General features: G+C 34.2%; 1 protein-coding gene and 1 non-coding gene across 4 annotated transcripts in view; both read right to left on the bottom strand.

Annotated features, from left to right (window-relative positions):
• Positions 1 to 22,690, bottom strand: part of LOC114054118 (eyes absent homolog 1) — a 161,194-nt gene that overhangs the window by 110,062 nt on the left and 28,442 nt on the right. Inside the window, exons 2-5 of one of the 3 annotated variants that reach the window (XM_027877251.1) lie at positions 14,993 to 15,070; positions 13,847 to 13,916; positions 13,394 to 13,536; positions 10,383 to 10,505 (exon numbers count right to left, since the gene is read on the bottom strand). In XM_027877251.1, coding sequence (XP_027733052.1) covers positions 10,383 to 10,505; positions 13,394 to 13,536; positions 13,847 to 13,916; positions 14,993 to 15,070 — 414 coding nt within the window. Of the gene's footprint in view, positions 1 to 10,382; positions 10,521 to 13,393; positions 13,540 to 13,846; positions 13,917 to 14,992; positions 15,071 to 22,690 lie in introns of all 3 variants that reach the window. The other 2 variants (XM_027877250.1, XM_027877249.1) reach the window with 2 other exon arrangements.
• On the bottom strand, positions 4,802 to 4,957 carry LOC114054328. The gene has a single exon (XR_003570454.1). It is a non-coding gene; the product is annotated as a U1 spliceosomal RNA (small nuclear RNA).

Raw genomic sequence — 22,690 nt, forward strand, 5'->3', positions numbered from 1 at the left:
CCAACAGAATTGTGTAAGGGGTTGACATAGAGCTGTGCTTTGGGAAAATTACCTTGGTGGCTGTGTGGAGAATGAATTGGTATGAGGAAGACACTTGAGAGTGTGAGAACAAATATAGCGCAAATCATCCATGCCTGTCCATCTTATGTGACTACCACTTATTGACCACAAGAGTTCCAGTTCACATGTTAGTGACTTCCTTCCATTTCTGACATTACAAGTATAATAATAGAGTATGTGGGCTATCCATCATCTGTCTCTTGCTCTCATGTGATTGACTCATCTTTTCTACTCATATATTTCTAAGAATATGTCCTTCATGTTGCTTTTATAATCTTATATTTTTATAATTAAAATTAAATTAAATTTTAATTTTAATTCATGTTATAAATTAATATTATTAATCAATAACAAATTATTAATGAATGTGCCTTTTAATAATTTTATTTATTATATAATTTATAATTATATAATGAGACACATTTATAATGTGTCTTAAGTTGTTCACACCCATCATGAATCTAGTCATTGACCTTTGGGTGGTCCTTAATTTCAATTCTTTGGGAACTTTAATGTGCCATAATTTACAACCAGATATCATCATCAGAAAAAAAAATGCTGGTATTAAAAGTAGACCTCTGTTTGAGATAGAAACTTAATTATCAAAAGAAATGAACAATAAGCATTCTTCATCCATATGTTGTTTTGTTTTGTTTTGTTCCTCAGAAAGGTATTAGAAGGAATCAGGCAGGCTTTTCTAGAAGAAATTCCAGTAGACCACATTTATGTTCATGCTTTTGAATGAAAGGTATAGAGAATACAAGTTCCACCATATTCAGTATTTATTAACTATAAAAATGCATTTGATTCAATAGACCCAGATGGGTGGTCTTAAAGAAGAGGTGTCAAACATGTATTATGTGGCCCACAACACTCCCCAGTGCAGCCAAAACTAAATTAAAATGTAATTGGGAAACATTTAACAAAAAATAAAACAAAATAAAACATAGATAATAATACATTTTAAAACCACACCAATATGGGACCTATGAGGATTCTTATGCATGGGTTAGTGGCCACCATTTATATTTGAATTTGACACCACTTCCTTAAAGGATCTCCTTCAACCAAATAAACCTGCTGCATACACCAAAATCATATAAAATACCTTGAAACATGTAACAACAGAGGCATTATGTTCAATGATTTTCTGATTATTAATATCAATCAAGGTATAAAACATGATGGCATATGCTTGACAAAGGTGTTTAAAGTTGTCACAGATAAGGTTGAATATAGAGTCCAAGTCAAACAGAAATTTCCTATACCTGACTAGTTTGCAAACAACATTATTCTGAGAATATCAAGCCCTGGATACTACAATCTCTTAAATGAGGCATTCATTACACTGACCAATATTATGACCTTCATTACGTTATTAGAGGATCTTTATGTGTTTTTGTGGCCAGAGTAATTCAATGTCTGGTGGCCGACCTTTGGGTACTAACACTCTTCTAACATGGCTAGGATAACAATCTGTCATTAGAAAATGCTTGAAGCTTCTTTTGTTTTTGAGATGGTGAGGAGGACTTCCCACCTTCTACTTTGCTGACATAGCCCTTGAAAACTCAGTTACTAGCATATCATGATTAAAACATGAGGATACATATTCCATTTTTATTAAGAATTCCCCATCAAGGGTACAAGAATATAATATATTTGTGTACTTTATACTTTTCTCAGGAAGTCTGGTTGGACAAGTATTTTAACGTTCAATTCACAGCTGATGAAATAGTCATGGAGGGATTATGTAGGGTTCCAGTACAATCTAGATTTCTTGAATTTAGGACAATATTCACTGTTGCACTTCCCATTCCCAATGATTATCATTTACCTCAAAAGTAGAAGGCACTTAATAAATGTCTTTCACCTGATTAAAGTAACAGCCACAGTCACAGATCAAGGTAATGACAAAATTGGGGCAAGAAATTGGATTTGGAGCTCTTTTCCTTAAACTTCATTGAATGAAACTTTGACACCCTACATTTCATCTTCATGGACAATGCTTTTATGGAGAGTGATACTCATTTATAATAACAAAAAAGTACAAAGAAACTTACATGGTAGAAATAAATATATTTACAGGATAAGAATGATAAGGATAGCAACTCATATTTATATAATGCTTCAAGATTTATTATTAAGCAAAGATATGAAACAAAAAGTGTCACACCCAAAAGTTGAGTTTTTAAAATGTTCTTATCTTTTCAAGCTGAGAAAATATTTAGGTAAAGGTTTAAAATGGTAAATAAATAGACTCCTTATTTAGCATATCACAAAAAAATTCTCTTTTATCTTGTCAACATCACTGATCACAGAGAAAGGGTAGTAGTCTCACCAAGCGTAACAAATAAGAAACAGCCTTCTTGGAAGATGCTGTCTAGGCCACCCAGGATTATGATTGCCAAGTAACAATAGAAGAAAAAAAACACTTGATTTCACATTTAAAATGAATTGTGTCAACACATGGGGTATACTGCTATCTATGAAGAAAAAAAAATTTGAAACTTTATGAATAAAACATAACAGGGAGTTTTAGTGATTTAACCTAAAGTAAACTGCCCAGCTATAACTTCAAACATGATAAAAGCAGTAACTTCTAGGTCAAAGGTCTTTTTAGCAAAGAACAAGGACCCACATTAAAGCTAGGCATCTCAGCCAGGGTAGGAAGAATGTTGGAACCTGCTGGGGCTTGTCTGTAGTTCCCATGTGGAGGACCTTTCCCTAGTACTTAATCAGCAAGCAGGAGGCTGTTGTCTCCTGTGTATTTTCTACTGAAGTCCATTTGCTTTCCTTCACTGGCCTCTTTGCCATGGGCTATGTCTATCATCAGGGCACAATATATGTGACAGACGTTAGTGAAGTTCTCTGGGGAAAAACCTATGAAGGCCAGATGGGCTATTTAAAAATCGGGGTTTTCCTGCTTGCTTATGCCACTTAAAAATTCCTCTTAAAGTCTTTCCACTTGGCTTATAGCTTATCTATGTACCCCCACAATTTTGCATAGGTGATAAACATTATAAAGCCTTCATATGCATTTTATGGGCAAATTTTCAATCTTATTGACTTCAGTATTTTGACAAAAACCATTGAAATATAGTTACCTAAGCAGGCTTCACTGGTTAAATATCCCAGTGGCTGAGGGCAGGAGAGGTTCAATCAACATATAAAACTTAACTAGATATAGTAAAATAGATAAGATAGTAAAAATAACTAGATATGTTATTAAGATAAAAAATTACATTAAAATCCTAGGAAGCTGAACACTAAAGAATAATCATATAGTTCAAGGCATTGAAGGGTAAAGCAGTGACTATACATTTTAAGCATTATGAAAGCTGCAATAATTTACCTCAAACTGATCTTTTGCTTATCTAGTTGTTAAGCTATTTCATTTTATGGTGGTCAAAATGTACTTTCTATCAGCAGATCTCAGATACTTCATCACAACCCAATAGTACCGAAATTATAAAAACAAAATTTCTTCCTGGCATCATAAAATTGCTGTTCATTTTTTTAAGAAGTATATACTTTATCACTCTGGAGAACATTTTGGAGTTATCCAAAGAAAGGGACCAAAATGTCCAAATCCTTTGATTCAAAGATTCCATTATCGGTAATATGTTTCAAGAGAGCCAAAGATAGAAAGAAAGATCCCATTCATACCAAAAATATTGATAATAGCACTTTTTATGCTAGCAAAGAACTGGAAGCAAAGCTGATCATCAACTAAACAATAGCTAAACAAATTGTGGTACATGAATATAATAGAATATTACTGAGCTGAAAGAAATCACAAATATGAAGAATAAGAGAAGTAATTAGAAAACATAAATCCATGCAAAGTGAAGTTAGTAGGACCATGGAAACAATATGTATAATGACCAGAACAATGGGAATGGAATGGAAAAAATAGCAAAGCTGGGCACCAAATCATGAGCAAGTTTGGTCCCAAAGAAGATGAGAAAATTTCCCTCCTCTTTTTTGTCAAGATAAGGGACTATGGACTTAGGACACTTCATATACTATTAGATTCAATTATGTGTCTGTTAATTTTGCTGAACTACTGGGGCTGGATCCCAAGGGAGAGGAGAGGAAAAAGAAAGATAAATGTACAGATGCATATACAAACACACACATATGTTTTTGAACAAATGTATAAAGATGTATAAGTGAAGGTGATTTCTAAAAGACTCTCCTTCCCACTTCCCGCACCCTTCATTAAATAAACTCTATCCCTCTCCATTTGCCTCCCAGAGAGGGTTCCTGCTGCACCCTGGGCCATCACCAATCATCTTTGACTTTTGTCTTGTCACTCTGGAGAGTGAGTCTGATGACTTTGTGCAGCTCTGCCTCTCTTAAATCCAATTCATGTGCAAGTCAAGACATTCCCCTTATGATGTCATTGTTCCACTTTGAGAATGAAGAATGAACAACAACAACAAATACCCCAAATAATGAAGGCTTTTAAAAAATCACTACAACTAGTCAATACATGGGGGGAAAATGGCCATCTATGCAATGTTCTAGACTCATGGACACCCCTCATCCCCTACTTCTGTTAAGGAAAGAGGAGTCCTACATATTTTATTTCCTTTTGAAATGTTAAGACCAATATTGAAAGGTTAAGAAAAAAAATTGTTTTTTTTTTTGTGCTTTAAGAAGCCATTCTGCTGGTTTAAAACTATTACAAAGTGAAATTAATGATGGTAAATGCTTCCATGTAGCCTTTTTCTCTCCTCAAAGAAAAGCATGAATCTAGTCCCCCACTACCACAAATTGTACAGTCAAATTTCCTACATTTGGGGAAATCACAGGGTCAGCCCATCCAGAGTACAATAGATAAGCCTTACACGGGGGAAATCACTTTCCTGATTCACCTCTGACAGTTAAGTATTCCAAATAACTTAAAAAAAACACTCTTGTTCATTTACTTTGAGTTACAAGTGTGAATGGCAAAGCACTGTTTGATGCTGTTAGATGATTCAGTTACATGACATTTGAATAGCTAAACCCCTATGTACAATTCCATCAACATTTTCACCAATTAGTCTGGCATTTAAAGCCCTTTACAATATGACTCCAGTTTTCTATGCCAGGCTTATTCCACATTGTTCCCTGTCACTCAGTCCATGTTTTAATCAAACTTTCTTACTTGCTGTTCTCCATACACAACAATCCATCACCTGTCTCCATGTCCATACTCAGGCTGTCTCCAATGCCTGCAATTAACTCCTTTCTGGCTCCTGCCTCTTACAATGCCTCACCTCCTTCAAAGCTCAGCTGAAATACCACCTCCTACATTAGACCTTTCCTGATCCCCCCTGCCCCCCGGCTGTTAGTGCTCCCCTTCTAAGCTATTTAGAATCCATTATTATTATTTAGACATTTTTTTTACATGATACCAGGAAAGTTACTTGAAGGCAAACACTGCTTTGTTTTATGTTTGACATATACCACAATGCCTAGCACATAGTTGGTTTTTATTATCTATCTGTTGATTTTGCTTTTCCTGGGATTACTCTGTTTTAGGTCCATTTTTTTTATGTTAGATTAATACAGGTAAACTATCTAAAAAATACAAATCATAGAGTCCAAGTTATAGATGCCTATCTGCATCAGCAGATGCAGAGGGTTTCTACATCATGAGTTCTTACCACACGTAAAATTATTGGTCCAATTCTCTCTCTCCAGAATATGTCCTTTTCCTCTCCCCTTTAACAAAGTTAGTGCAAGTCTCTTAAGTTTCTTCCCCTTGTCATTTACTTGAGAAAGATTGAAATTTATGTCATGGGAAGGTTTTGGACATACTTTTGTACAGGCAACTATATGCAGAATAACAGAATTCTCAATCATTGCCTAGTTCAGGATTTATAATGACTTAGTCATTGTCCTACTGCATCCAATAAATGCCTTTGAGCTTTGCACTGATTCGCCTTCACCTAGGAGATGTATCTCTTGTAAGACCTTGTTGGCTGTTTGGAATGCACATGAAATGCTGATATCCTACCCTCAGTGGAGATGTTCTGGAACTTCAATGATCTTCACTGAATAATAAAGGTAAGTATTTTTTATGTTATCCTGGAGAACTGTAACTATTAAGCATTTAATCTGGCACATGGGTAAAAGAATAGAAGATAAATAATATCAGATTATATTTTAGAATATATTAAGATTGTAAGAATTATTTTTTTCATACAACTCTGCCTAGGGGAAGGAGGGATGTTGGAAGTATAAGTTTTATTTTCCCTATTTCTTAGATGAGGAAACTTAGGCTGAGAGAGATTAAGTGATTTGCTAAAAGGTTATGTAGCTAGTAAGCATCAGAGCCAACATTTGAGCCCATGTGCAAAGCTCTTCTTACTATTCTACACATGACAGATATCAAATATCTGTATTCATATATAGTTCATGTAATAACTCCTAGAATATATTAAATGTTGCTGAGATGTTTACTGTTAAAATTACTGTTACTGAGTACATGTTGAGTGTTATTGGCATTCTTTAAAATAAGAGAAACAGATATCACCACAAAATTCCTTTAAATAAGAATTACCTAGATAGAATCACCAAAAAATTGGTTGTCTCAAATGATAATCCCTAAATATAGTCAAACAAAATTATTTAATAATAGAATCAGGCATTTGTTTTGTTACCAGAAGGGAATATGTTAAACAAATCTAAGTAGTCATTGGAATCTAGGTAGAAACATTCTGAAGAGTACCATGCCAACCTCTTTCTCTCTCAATTTGCTATTCAATGAACTTTCTGGTTAAGCATATTCACTACTTATCTAGATTTTTGAAAGTACTTTTCAATAATCTAAAATGCACAAATATCTCTACCTTATAGAAACTTTTACATGTAATGGAATCTCACACACAGAATCAGAATTGGAGATTAAATTCCAAAACCCCACTGGTAATGACACTAAAATTAAGACAACAAGCATTAGAAACCTGGGAAAAACCTTAGCTTAAAAAGGCCAAGGTCTCCCAGTGCATCTGGGGTCATTACCAATCACCCTGACCTATCTTTTGCCACTGGATTCAGATGAGTCTGGAGGAAAATGTGAGGCTGGTGACTTTGCACAGTTCTGACTCACTTAAATCCAATTCACTTGCAAGTCAAGACATCACCCTCATGATGTCATTGGTTCTCTTTGAGAACAAAGGATGAAAAACAACAACAACAACAACATGCCAGGCATTATGCTAAGCAGTAGGGATACAAAAAAACAAAAATAGTCCCAATTCTCAAGGAACCAATAGTATGATGGATGCATTTTATCAAAATTATTTTATTGGCCCACAGATACTCCTGACCAAAAAAATAATGATGAAAATCACTAATATTAGTAAGAAGGGTAGAAAATTCTCCATGTAGTAAAATAGTTGGTACTATCTATGTTCTATTTGGTCTAAACCTTTATTAAGCCTGGAAATCAATCAATCAACTGGACTCAGTGAACATTCGATATGCCAGATACTGTCAATCCACTAAAAGAATTAGGTTCACCCTTTTATGTCCTTGCATTTGAAAGAATAGGAAAGAAAGAACTGAGCTTATTTCCCTCTCTAGTTTATTTTTTCTATTTTATCCTTTCTTCATTTTGTGTTTTTTTTTTGTGAGTGGAAACAATATGAACCATTTCCAAAAAAAGTTCAATATAGACTAGAAGGGTTTCAGAACATGTTAAATGGAAGATGAATGGTTATCGAGATCCTTTAGAGAAAGAATACTATACATAATATCAATCCTCCAAGACATCTTTATGAGACAGTTTTTAATGTTGAAAAATTCACATACAGTAAAATTTCATAGTCAAGATTCCTTTCTTCTATAGGGACTGGGATAAAGTTCAATTATACAGTATTTTTAGAAAAAAAGATTAAATGATTTTTGAACATATTTATAACAAAGACAGGCAACAAAGAAGAAACATTCATTCTCAAGCACTTTAGAAGTAATTACAGGCAAACAATCTGCTCAAATCAATTCAACAAACATTTATTACAAATGAAAATTCAGTTTATCATCTATATAGTAACTCAGTTACCTGTCATTCTATTGGAGAATAGTGAATCATGACTGCTATTAAACCCATTTGTGACTACAGCTGTTAAAAGGCAACACAGAACATATAGCTTCTGCTAGTAATATCTTAAAGGTTCATCAAAGGCAATGAACTTCTAAATAAGCACCCAACACCCTTTCAAGACTACCTAAGATTCAGTGATTTCATCACTGTGGTTACTCCCTCTTTCTAATAAATTACAACTCCTCCATGCCTTAGTGGACTATCATCATGAGTTAATGTAGCAAAAACAAAGCAACAGTAAAAACTATCAAAGGATCATAGACACAGAGCTGGAAGGGACCTTAATGGTCATCTAGCCCTACCCGCTTATGCTACAGATGAGAAAGCTGAGGTACAGAGTGATTAAGCAATTTGCCCAAGATCACTTATCTAGCAAGTGATTAAGATGGGAAAATCATTATCATAACCAAACATTATCCTTTGAAGACTAATCTTCTGGTGATAAGAAACTTGGAACTTAGCTAGGTTGGTTCTACTTGGATATCCAGGCAGCTAGGTGGCACAGTGGATAGAGGGCTGGGTCTAGAGTCAGGAAGATTTATCTTCCTGAGTTCAAATCTAACCTCAGACAATTACTAGTTTTGTGACCCTGGGCAAGTCACTTAACTTTGTTTTCCTCAGTTTTCTCATCTGCAAAATGAGCTGGAGAAGGAAATGGCAAACCACTCCAGTATATTCACTAGGAAACCCCAAATGAGCTCATGAAGCATTGGACACGATTGAACAACAACAACAACAACTTGAATAACAGAAAGAGTCCATCACCAGGCCTATACGTCAGCCTTTCCAGATTGGGAGGAACTTCTAGAGCTTATATTTTATTAGTACAGCTTTGGAGAATTTCCACACCATTGTGGGGCAGCAGAGTAGGTTTAAATGGTGGGCCTCTTTTTTAAAGCAATAAATTAGCTTGCTTTTTTCCCTCTAAGATGGTTTTATTTCAATACTTCAAAGATCCAAAATGCCATATGTGTATGGCAGTATTTCTCAACATTTTTGTTCTGCAAACACCTTTTAAAAATAACAACAACAAAAATGCATCATGAAGCCCTAAAATAATTTAATATGCTACTCATAACACTCTTTTAGATTTGTTAAGTACTTACAATAACCAAAATGATAATTTTTGTCCCCCAAAACTCTCAATTGCTGCAGAAACAAACATAAACATGTACAGGCTTGTTATCAAAGAGGAAAAATATATTTGTAACATTATTGGACAATTATTTACTGATTAAGGTGCTATTAAAGAATTTCTAGAATGAATCCCTTTGACCACCCATCACAAAGGGTTCATGAACCACTAAATAAATGGGAACCAATAGTGTAGCATACTCCCTCCACTATAACTTAGTAGATGACCGCTACGGGTTGCACATGGATAAAAAAATCAATCACCTTGCAGCCAATCTAGTGATGAGCTTCTCCAAACACAGCAAGGTTGATACTTGCACAAAATATTAAGCCCATGACTGAGCCCACATGAAGCATTTTCACCTTGGTGTGTGAAAAAGAAAAAAGTATGAATTTATGAAATGCTGCATTAATTTTCAGCATTTTGTTTAATAAATTTTGTTTGTATTTACTGTTCCTATCAAGCAAGGTGGCATACCCTTTCCCCTCTCCACAACAAATGAATAACTCATCAGTGTTTATAAATAATTCAAGACATTTTTCATTGATGGAATTCTCAGGATCATAGATTTAGACATGAAAGGGAACTTAGAAATCATATAGTCTTGATCAAATGCTTCATTTTACAGATGAAGAAACTGAGGCCCAGGGCGGTGAAATGATTTTTTGTAAGGTCACACATGGTACAAAGAGCAGAGGTGGGATTCAAACTCAGGTCCTCTGGCTCCAACTCCAAAGCTCTTCCTCTTACACAGCATGACTTTTTGTTGTTACTATTGTTGCTAATATATGACATGTCCATGTTGCATAATACAGCATTTTCTTTACTTGAAAAATTATACTTCATTGAAAATATTCTAAAACGTTCTTTTCACTTGATCAGTCTACCCTCTCCAACTGCTCTGAATTTAGTCATGTTATACTCTGTGGGCACATGATTATTATTACAGAATTAGCTTTGTGTTCTAAATGAGATAATGGTGAAGTGATTACACAGTGCCTGGCATATAGTAGGTATGTGATAAATGCTTGTCTCCCCACTCCCCACAATAAATGAAATCAGAAAATACAATGCCAAAATACAGACCTTGCATTTGGTAGCTGTATGGTGCCTGTCCAGGTTGAGGAGTACTAAAGCTTGTGCCATAGCTTAGAAATCCTGTCTGTCCAGGTGTCTGTGACTGGGACAATCCACCTTCTGTCTTGATGCCTGCCCACAATGCACCTAAATCAGTTAGTAATAGCTTATCTATTTGTTCAGATTCAAAAATTGGTAGAAACACAATAGTATACAACTAGTAATGGTTTATACTGTTTTATTAAGAACAATAAACGGAATGTAAATTTATAAGGATATACTATCATTACACCTTCAAGTCCAAATAAAGGATTACTCTTAAATGGAATATATAAAATGTTCAAGTTCTTTCCCCCCAAATCTGTCTTCTAGAAAAAAACCTCCCTTAATTACACATGTTTGGATTCTTTTATAAAGCAAGTAATAATATTAATGTATGAGCTTTGATTTATATGTACTGTGTTTATTTTTTTAAAGAGTTGGAAAAATATATATTTTTCTATTTTGTCTGGGTTATTCAATAAGAGATTTTGGATAAGGCTGAAAATGAAAACCCAACTGTCACCATGGGTTAAACAAAGAATGCACAAAAATGTCATTCCTGCTTCTTGCCAGCTGTCTACTAGCTTAGCACTTGGGAATTTTGGAGGTGACAAAACCCCTAGCTGTTTTGTCTTGGCAACCAACTTTAAAAATGACTAATAAAATCTAATGGGTACACAAGATTGCTCTATTTTTCTCCGCCTGCATCAAATGTGATTCTACTAGAAAATTTCTCTTTGAAGGCAATGGGAGCTTTGTCAGGCATAGAATTAGGAAGGTAACCAACCTTCATCTTAATATTTTCCTGGAACACATTTGCCATATTCAAATCATGAAAAATGATAGATTAGAGGGAACTTGGAAGAATAATGTTTACCTAATTTTTTGGAGGGTGGGTAGGAGGGAGAAGGCAGAGAATCTGCATATATTATTTCAATAACATGAGGAACAGTTGCGTATACTCCTCCTGATATATATCAGCAACTTATCTGTGGATTGCTTCCTTAGAGAGTAGCTTGGGGAACTGTGATGTCTGTGGTCTATGGTCACAAAAACTAAAATGTTTCAGAGGAAGAACTTGAACCCAGATCTTCCCGACACAAAGACTACTCCTCTACCGTATTACTGAGCTTATCCAAGGCATTCAATTTTTAAAAATGCATACAAAATATATAATGTTTGTCAATATTTCCCTTTCTAACTCTTTATACTGGTTTTATGTATTTCAAATATTGAATTCCCCCTTTTGCCTAAATCAGAGCTCATATTCTAAAAAGGAAATTTTGAATCCTTTGCCTTTTTTGTTGTTTCTAAAGACCTGATTTCCTTCATTTTGGGAATTCTCTTATTGTTATAAGTAAATCTCACTGACAAAACTCTATCAATGGAGATCGAGAACTGTTTGGTAATTTAAAGTCTTAGAGGGTTGCCTAGGGCCTTGAGAAGTTAAATGACTTGCCCAGAGTTACCTAGCTGGTAAATGTTAGAAGTAGAGCTTAAACTCAAGCATTTGGGAATCTAAGACTGACTCTATCCATATCATGCTGACTCTCTATGCATTTATAACATTGTAAAATGGTTCCCAAAGCTAAAGTCTAACATCACAAGGTCAGGACTAGAACTTGGTAACAATGAGGCCCAGTCATTACATCTGGACCATGATTAAGGATAACTATAAATCTGTAATTGTTTTTAGTAACAGCCTAAAGAAGAGGAAAATAACTCTCTGAAGAACTACTTGGGGTGGGGGGGTGGATATGGAGGAAGGACATGGGGGAAATCGGGTAGAAAAATTTTACTTTTACATTAAAAAAAACTATCCTTAAGATCTAAAACTCATAGCAACCTTGTTATTCTTATTTCATTTTTATTTCTTTAGTTAATTTCATTTCATTCATTATTTATTTCATTTCATCATTATACTAAAATCAAGGAATTTTTCCAACACACTGAAAGAACCAGACCCAGATCAGAGCTTCCTATTGTATTTCTAAATTATATTCTTTTAGTTTTAATATTAAAAATACTTAAAAGTAAAATATTCATCTTTGAAATCAGGACAAATGGAAAATAAAACACATGAAGTGGATAGTAACTAAGATATCTGCATTACTATTGCTTAAACCTGATGCTACTACATTGAATTACAGAGTTGAGTCAACTCCTCCCTTTCCCTTTATCTCTTGTGTAAAAGTAACACTTATAGATAAATTAAAATGATCAATATTTAAAATCATGATATGATGAAAAACGGCCAAAAATCCACTCCCAAAATATTAAAACTTTATGTTGAATGCTTGCTCTAAATTAATGTAGTACCTTAAAAGACAGTTTTCAATTAATATGGGCTAGAGTGAAACCCAAGGTCATATTTTTTCACAGACCAAAGTTACCCATAAATCTCCAAATATGAACATTTTGAACGCATATATGATCTTTAAACATTTCCTGATTTACTTTTCCCCCAAAATACAATGTAGAAGGTAATGTTTGATTCATTCTCCTGACTGTTGATTGCTCTGACCTTTGATAATATTGCCATAGAAAAGGACATAGGGATAGCTTGTTAATTCTCTCTTCTACTTCCCCCAATAAAAGTTGGATATCTGAGAAATAGAAAAGTGGCTCATTACCAAAGACTTCACCCATTTTTTCTTCTTAGAAGAAAATGCACAAAATGATATTTTATGAGTACCAAAATAAGACAGAAAAATATTAAACACCTAATGTAAAGAAACTGACAATTTAAAGAGTACACATAGACTACGTAGTCTGTTACCTGTACTACCCGAATAATCAATATGTAGTATGATCAATACATACTCAAATTAATCTTGTGGGGAATTTGGAAGCCAAAGGGTAAGAAAATATTTTCTGAAAATTTGGCTCAGAGCTAAGACTTCCCAAGGCTCCCTCAAGTGAATCTTCTAAATACACAAGCATAAAATACTACATAATGCTGCTAATAATGTACTCACCATATGAGGGGATTCCATATGGCTGTCCTGGCTGTGGGTATGTGGCATATGCTGTAGCCTGTTGCATTCCTGTGGTAAACTGTGTTTGCCCATATGCAGCCATAGTTTGTGAGGAAGGGGTAGGGAGAATATGTGGGTATGGTCTGCTATTTGTCAGAAATGACAGAAAATAGAAAGCCCATGCATTAGATGGAAACATGCAAGGTTTCTGAGTAACAACTATATCATAACTCTGCTGTTTGACATTGTAATAGACTGTACTATAGAAAAGAAAAATTCTCCTAAACAATAGTTAAATCAAATTCTTACTTTAGTAAGAAGCAAATACATTAAAGTCCCTGAAGAACAAGTTTTGATTTTAAATTATGATTTCACACATGAATCCAATTATAATTTGAAATTAGGTAAAACCTTTTTTATTAAAAATATTTATTAAGAGAAAATACATCTTACTTGGAAGGATATATCTGTGGTGGGGAAAACTGATGTGTTTGTCTTGGGCTGAAGCCACTACTTCCAATTGCTAGAAAGAAGGGAAAAAATATGGATAGCAATATGGGTGTATACATACCTAAAATAATCTATCTAAAATGTTAACAAAGTATTCCCAAGTCTTCACAAGTACAGAATTATATTGTTATTATACTTTCTAAGTGACTGTTAGCAGAACAGAGTATTATGTTTTGTATACATTCCAAATGTACACAAAAGTAACTGTTGTTGGAAATGTAATAAAAGCAGAGGAAACACTGTTTTGAAAAGAACATAACAGGCTATCCACATTATCACCCAGACCTAGGTAAGAATACATTGATTTTGAAATGGGTTACCATAGGAACATTATATAATTTCTATGTCTAAAACATCATTAGATATATACTATAGATTTTCATTTGTCTACAGCAACTTAGAAACCATGATAGATAAGATCTCTTTATATATGTAACTTACATTTCTTATTTCCTATGACATTGTGTTCTTTAACATTTCAGAGAAACACAAATTCTATGTTTGAATATATTTCAGAATGTGACAATCAGAAACATTCAAATAAGATCCAACATCATTTTAATTTACACATAACTGATTCTATACATTTTTGGAAATGTACTACTTGTACCAAACATTTTTTCTAGATGGACATCCTAAGGCAACTGAAACACAAATTCTCATTTAACCTAGGACTCTTTCCCCAGAAAAAGGTTCTAAAATGCTTCTTAATCAAACATCAATTATGTCTCATATCTGATTGTATTGTTTATGTTGTGCTAGGAAGCACAAATACTTTCTTTGTAAATGTTGGAAATGTTACCACATACACTTTATGCTTACTGAAGGGCCTTCCCTTTCACATTTTAATCTTTCATGAAGCCATCAGTTAAGTCAAACCTCTTCAGCTTAATTTTGGTGGGATTTGCCAATAGATAGATTTCAGGCACAATACTAAAACAGCCATTAAATTATCAATAAATCATATCACTTAGATGAGCTGTACAGAATTTTCAAGAGGAGTAAAGTAGTTTATCCCTTAGTAAAGTACAAAGGAAGCAGAAAGAGCATTTAGCACAAGGACTAAGAAGATTAAGTTTTGCTTCATACCTGATCCTGAGAAGTTGTCTAAAGACCCGTCTGCTGCTGTTGTAGCAATCTCACTGCTGCTCATTGGCTCTGTTTTAACTAGAAAAAGAAATAGTCTATATAATGTGTGTATATTCATGAATATCCAGAGAGCCATAGGGTGCACATGCATATACATGTATACACGTACACACACACACACACACACACACACACACACACACACCCCTAAACCAGAATCAGCTAAACTAAAAATTACAGAAAACAAACAAAAGGAGAAAGCTAGCCTAGGGTATTTGGGGAAATTAGATGCACTTTTAAGAGAATCAATAATAATGTTAATCTTATTCATAAGTAAAAATAAAGCTTTGCAAATGTAAAAAAAAAAAAAGACACCTAGGAAAAAACCACTGCAAACAATTCTTTTAAAAATATTGATCAGCCACACATGTCCTAAAAGAATATCTTCTTTTATATAAACCAAAAAAATTTAGGATGTTTTAATCTTAATGTTGTAGATATAATGAATTATTTGGAAGCTAAATGCTTCCTTTTTTAGGGAGACAAATGAGATAGAAGCAATATTATTTTCTATCACTTACATTATTAGGAATAAGAACCTCTGGGAAGAAGATACCAATTGACTTTGATTTCTCATCAATTATCTGAGGCCGTATATTCATATGGATCTGTGATCTCACTGATGTGAATATTCCCTCCAATGATACAGCTTGTAATCTGTCCATGCCTGCCGATCCCGTGTGACTTTACTCTATGTCCCTCCATAAGTTCACTATAAAGGATAGACCCATGGTGTGCTAACTTTTGAGTTCTCTTAATCAATCAATTCTTCAATCAGCAAGCATTTATTTGGTATTTACTATGTGCTAGGCAATGTGCTCTGTATTTTCAAGAGTTGAGGGGCACTAGCAATTGGCTGAGGTGGGATCAGGAAATATCTTATGTAGGACGAGGCATGTTAGCTCTGAAAAGGCCTAAGGATTCTAGGAGGCAGGAGAGAGGGAAGACCACATTTTTAGGCTTGAGGAACAACCTGTTCAATAGCAAAGAGTTAGGAGATGGATAAAGTCATGATCTACTGCAGGTTATCACTTTAAAAGTCTTCCTATTCTCTTCTAATATCCTTATCAAGGGTGGCCTTGATATATGCATAGATTATTTTCACAACAATTTTATATAGACAGGAAAAGAGACTTATGGGTTTTTAGTTATCAATGTTTTTCTGTCATTTTGAGAGGGGGCAATAATAAGGTAAGATACATTTTTATGCAATTGGTATTTGTGCCTCCTTCAGATGTCTTGAGAATTGATCCTTCAATACCCTCCAATTTGTTGCCTTTAACTCAGACCATTTATATCCATATGCCATTCTCATTGTTTGTTGTCTTTAGCAATATTTTCCTTATAAGTACATCTGGAACTGTGATGTTAGAGATCAAATGTGTAAGATCCACTGTTCTTGTTGGTGAAAAGATTTGTTATGAAAAGAGTTGATTATGTAAATTCTCCCTCCCTCCCTCCCTTGTTTTCTTCTTTTCTCTCTTCCCTCCCTCCCTTCCTTCTAAGTGGTCCTTCTTCTGCCAAAGTCAACTCCTCAATGTTCACCCTTGACATCATCCCCTCCTATCTTCTATAGAAAACTGCCTCTTCAATCATTGTCATGTCTCTAATCTTTAATCTCTCCTTATCTATTAGCTCATTTCCTGTTACCTATAAATATACCTCTATCTCCCATTCTGTTTTTAAAGTTCTCATATCTCCCAGATCTCTATCTTGGGCCACTTTCTCTTTTCATTATTTTCAATCCACTTGATCTCATAAGTTCCTATGGATTCAATTATTATCTCTATTCATATGATTCTAAGATCTATATATCCAACCCTATTTTCTTTCCTGAGTTCCAGTTCCATATTACCAATTGCCTAATGAATATTTTGAACTGGATGTCCCATAGGTACCTTAAACTTAACAGGTCCAAAACAGAATTGTTTCTCTCCACCTCTACCCCATACCCACTCTTATCCTAAATTTTCTTATTACTCATAAGATAAGTTGTTAGTCACCAAGGATCAGAGCACTCAGGTAACATCCCTGGTTTCTCAATTTCACTCACTCTATATGTTCAATCAGTCATCAATCTTGTTGTTTCTACCTTTTCAACATCTCTTTTATATGCTCCTTTCTCTCCATTCACATATCCACTACCCTTGTCAAAGCACTCATTTCCTGTACCTTGAACTAGTAATATGGCCTTCTAACTGGTCTCCTTCCCTCAAGCCTCTCCCCACTGCAATACATCCTCCATACTGTCACCAAAATGTTTTTCCTATGGTCTGGCCATTCCTTCCCCATTTTAATAAACTCCAGTGGCTCTTTGTTACATTCAAGATCAAATATAAAGTCCTTTGTTTGGCATATAAAGTTCTTCACAATGTGGCTTTTCCTACCTTTCTTATCCTTTTACACTTTACCCTCTACATACTCCATAATCCAGTCATACTGGCCCAGTTGCTGTTCCTCACATACAGCACTCCATCTCCAATCTTTAGGCCTTTGTATTTGCTGCCCCCATATCTCGATGCTCTTCCTCCTCTCCTGTGTCTTTTAGAAATTCTGGTTTCTTTCAATGTTCAATTCAAATCTTACTTCAGAAAGCATTTCCCAGGCCTGTCTTCTGCTATTGCCTTTCCCTTTAGGGGTTGAACTTGAATCTACTCTGAATATAGCTTGTATATACCTATTTATATGTAAGTTGAATCATTCATTAAATGGAATCTTCTTGAAGTTAGGGACTATTTCTGCCTTTATATTTATCAGTTAGCACAGTGACTGGTATATAGTTAGTACTTAATAAATGTTTGTTGATTTATCTTTTACTTGTTTGTTGTCTTTCCAGTTCCATTCTGAAAATGTGTTTAGGATGAACTTTCTTAGTTAACTGAGAAATTAAAGTTATCTTAGGTAATTAGAGTAAAAAAGCTAGAACAAAAAAATACTTAAAGGCATGAAAACCTTTAGTTATGCTTATGACTAGAAGGTTGAGCATATTGTGTGTACATATTTTTATACTCTGGGGGATTTATTGTTTTATCCTTACAGGTACACCTTGCCACATATGCAAATTCTAATTCCTTAAAACCTTTTTATACTTGGCAATTTTTGACCATATTTCTCCATAAATATTCAATATAGGGGTTCCTCACAATGTTAGAATCCTTCACTTTTCCTTTTAATATTCTTGACATTCCAAGAGGTATGATAGCATTCCCTATCTACTTTCTATAACTTTAACTAGTAGATCAAATCAAATTATTTTCTAATCATATATATCTTCACTAATGTCCTTTATGTCACTGCTTAAATGAGAATCTTTATAGAAAACGTGCAGAAACTTGTTTCAGCCATATGTCTTCTTTTAATTTTTTTTTTTTACAAACCATGGTATTTAATTACTGATGCACAGATGATAATTGTGTTAAAGAGATGAGTTTCTGTAACAGTAAGGAGCTTGGAAGTATTGAAAACATTGCACAATTTCTCAAATACAATCCAGTTTATTCAGTTTTAGAAATTTTGTTCGAGGTTCTGTCTAAGGCATTCAAGTGGATAGATTAATTTAATGGACTGACAATCCATTTGCACATCATAATTTCTGCAATGTGTTTTTCATCCACTTAAGTTTTTCCAGTGTAAATGATCAGACAGATCATTTTTTTCAATACTGTGGACTTCATACTTGCTCAATTCAGTTAGTATAATAAAATTTGTAAATAAGGATACTGTGCAGAAATTTGCCAACAACAATATGCCATTATTTTAATTGGATCCTGTGTAGGACTGCTACCATGACACTGGAGATGTCATAACACCTCTCTTGACATCAATATTTACCAAAACATTGAAATACAATTTTATCTATAGTTGTGTCTGTCATGAAGTTTTTTAAAATAATTTTAATGTATATGTGAGAAATATCATGACTGAGGATTGTCCTATGAACACATTTTACTTTAACAAGTTGCATACTTTGTTACAAATTATTTATAATAAACAGCAGGATTTTATATTCTCTAAATGCTTTAGTCAGTTGTCTGATTAAAAAGTAGTCTATTGTAGAAAATTTCTTGGGAAAATATACCTGTTCACCTCTTAAGTTTGAAATTGAGATTATGTTAAATTAAATGCCATGTGGAACATTTTCAAAGATGTTATAGAAAGCATAATCAATAATAATTTTTTGTGATTTTTGTATTCCTTCGGTTATTTTTGAGATATTAGGAGATTCAATTTTTTAAAACTTTTTAAAATGAATGCTTCACTTGCTTATGTGCACTTGCCACTTCTCAACATAGTACATACTTTGGATAGAGTCCAAATGTGGTGGTTCCACTATTGTTGCCAATGAAAATAAATCACATAAAAATGCTGGCAGACATATTTTATCAGACGCCAGTTTGCTGCCTTCTTCTATTTGCATCTATGAGCATTTGGGGAATAATTTTATTTAGCTGGATCTCAAACTAATCTCTCCTTAGGCTTCTCTCATCTATTTTTGAGGAAATTTCATTTTTATTACAAGAAGAATAGGTGTATATACGTATATCATAGAATTTGAGAATTGGAAGGGATCTCAGAAGCCATGTTTTCCAAAACATACACAGAAGGAAATCTCACTATAAAACCAAAAATATGGTCATCTAGCCTTTGCTTGAATACTTCCAACAAAGAAGGAATGCAACTACTTAAAATAGCCTATTACATTTTAGGTCCATTCTAATTATTAGGAATTTTTTCCTGGCATCGAGTTTAGACTTGTTTCTTTGCAACCCTCACTCATCTTTTACTGATTGTGCCCTCTGGTGTCAAATAGAACATGTCTGATCCCTCTTCCATATAACAGATCTTCAAATACTTGAAGAAAGCTACCCTGTCCCTTTAGAATCTTCTTTTCTCCAGGTTAAACATCTCCAGGCCTGTACTCGTTCTCTCAACCTATTTTCATAGGACATAGACTCAAGTCCCTTTATCTTGGCTTTTCTCCACTAGAACACTCTGTATCTAATCAATTTCCTTCTTAAATTGTTGCCACCAGATCCAAACAAAACACTCCAGATGATGCCTGAAAGTGGTACTATCATCCGCTATTTCTGGAAACTATACTTTACTTAATACAGCTCAATCAATACCACATTCACTTTTTTGGCTGTCACATCCCACTGGTAGCCCATTTGAGTCTGCAGTCTACTCTAACTCCTAAAACTTTTTCAGACAAAATGCTTCTCCATCTTATAATTGTGAAGCTTATTTTTTTTGTATCCAAATGTAAGCCTTTAAATTGATTCTAATTGAATGTTATCTTATTAGTTCCAATCCAATGCTCCAGTCTGTCATAAAGAATGAAATTAAATTAAGTGAATGAATGAAAAGGCAATCCTGAAGTCATTACAATGTGCCAAGCATTGTGCTAAGAACTGGGACTACAAATACAAAAGCAAAAAGAGTCCCTGCCCCCAAGGAATTACATGGGGAGAGAATACACACATAAGGGAGTGGTGCCAAGGAAAAGGCATTTTGGTCAGGAATTTTACAGGGATTATGAGTTGACCTACAGTAGAATAAATACACTGACACACTGTCTCCAGAAACAATGACAGTTGATTTGATTATGGTCCTAGAATTGGAGGGGTGGCCAGAGATTTAGCGTTGGAAGGGATGTTAAGGGTCATCTTGCTCAACAGCTTCATTTTTCCACATGAGGAAACAGGCCCAGAGAAGTTAAGGGACATTTCCAAGGATACAAATTCTTTTCTCTTTCCATTGCACCATGCTATTTCTCTCCCACGTCTTGTCCTCAAAGAAGTATTTGTAGTCATTCACCCTTCCTTCATAGTCTAATCTTGAAACTTGATTAGTTAAGAGAGGAGAAAAATTCTGAATCCTCCCTGACATCCTCTAGTGCCCTACTTCCATTGAGTGGTTTTATAGAACTTTACTGAAATCCTCATCATCTAGCATTAAAGTTACTACTGTACATGTATTTAAATGTGTGTGTATGTGTATAGAAAGAGAGGGGAGAAGAGTGTGAGGAGGGAGAGAGAGAGAGAGAGAGAGAGAGAGATTAAAAGAACCTTGATGTGGACAAGTGTTTTGAGAAAAATTATATTTTCTGAAATCTGACAAGTCCAAAGAATAGGGTACTCCCATTAATCAAATAATGGAGAGTTTATAAAATTATATAGAAACAGGAAAAATTTAAAGATAAGAACACAAAATGCACTTCACACTAAAATCATATTGAGTATAATTTTTCTCATGGTTTTTAAGTACTAGTTGTCTCTTTACTTAATATGTGACTGTGACTGCTAATAAAGTTTTTAATAGTGGAATATCAGATAATGAGACGTATTAAAATATGATCTATCTGGATTTCATCTTTGGGAAACAGAATAAATATTAACATAGATTAATATGCTTTTTTCCAAAATCTATGCACTTCCTAAAAATAAAGTATTTCCTGCTTCATTCCTAGCTGATATCTAGACAACTCTCACAGATAATTTAGCCTTTTTTTAAAAAATAAAATTACTGCATTTTTTCTAGATATAAGAAGAAATTATAATTGGAACTTTTGGGAATTCCTCTAAGTGAGTAGGCATCACTTATCAATTTACTGTGTGCACCTCATTCAGTCCTAATGATGTGATTTTAAGACTAGAATAAAATTTTAAATTGTTGCCTAATTTCAATGCAATGTTTGTTTGTTTGTTTTTACAATAGGTCTCTTGGGAAGATAATCAATGGAAATATTTCTTTCTTTCTTTTTTTGGTGAGGCAATCGAGGTTAAGTGACTTGCTCAGGGTCACACAGCTAGTAAGTGTCAAGTGTCTGAGGCCGGATTTGAACTCAGGTCCTCCTGACTCCAAGGCTGGAGCTCTATCTACTGCGCTAATGGCAATATTTCTTGCATAAAACAATCAAGTTTTGAAATGGTAGTGTTATGGAGCCAGTGAGGTCTCTCTTTTTCCAGTATCCCCAGTCTGTTATAGATATTAAGAAGAAATCAGAATGAAGCTATATATCCCCATTTAACCCCTCTCAGTTCTAGATTTCCTTATCTAAAAAAGGGAGGAGGTTGGACACAATGTTGGATACAATCTAAAGTTCTTTTCTTACTCTAAAATTATATTATGATGAATATCATTTTATTATATGAAATCAGAGATGGAGGGAATCTTAGAGATCAAGCCTCAATTTCTTCATCTATCAAATAGAAAAAAATAGCATCTACCTTATGGTGTGTGGAAAACCATATACATAAAGCACCTTAAAGCAGTACATATATGTTTACTATTGTCATTAACTATTAAAACATTCCACATACAATATCCCTGAGAAGTGATCATTTCACCTTCCATGAATATACCCAGTAATAGGAAGTTAATTAAAACCTAAAAAAAAAAAAAATCCACTTCCTAGATTTATCAGAATCTACTACTTCTTATACTGTGCTGAAATCTGTCTCTGTAATTTCTCTCCCCATAATTCCTTATTCTCAAAGGATAAACCTAATCCCTTTTTCAGCCCTTGAAGGTCTGTCAATCCCTTTAAATATTTGAAGATAGCTATCAAGTCTCTCATTGGACATATTCCAGCTCATCAATATCCCATTTAAAATTTGGTTCTAAGAACTGAACATA

The sequence above is a fragment of the Vombatus ursinus genome, unplaced genomic scaffold (genome assembly GCF_900497805.2).
Source record: "Vombatus ursinus unplaced genomic scaffold, bare-nosed wombat genome assembly UNPS02014812.1, whole genome shotgun sequence".
Classification (NCBI taxonomy): domain Eukaryota; kingdom Metazoa; phylum Chordata; class Mammalia; order Diprotodontia; family Vombatidae; genus Vombatus; species Vombatus ursinus.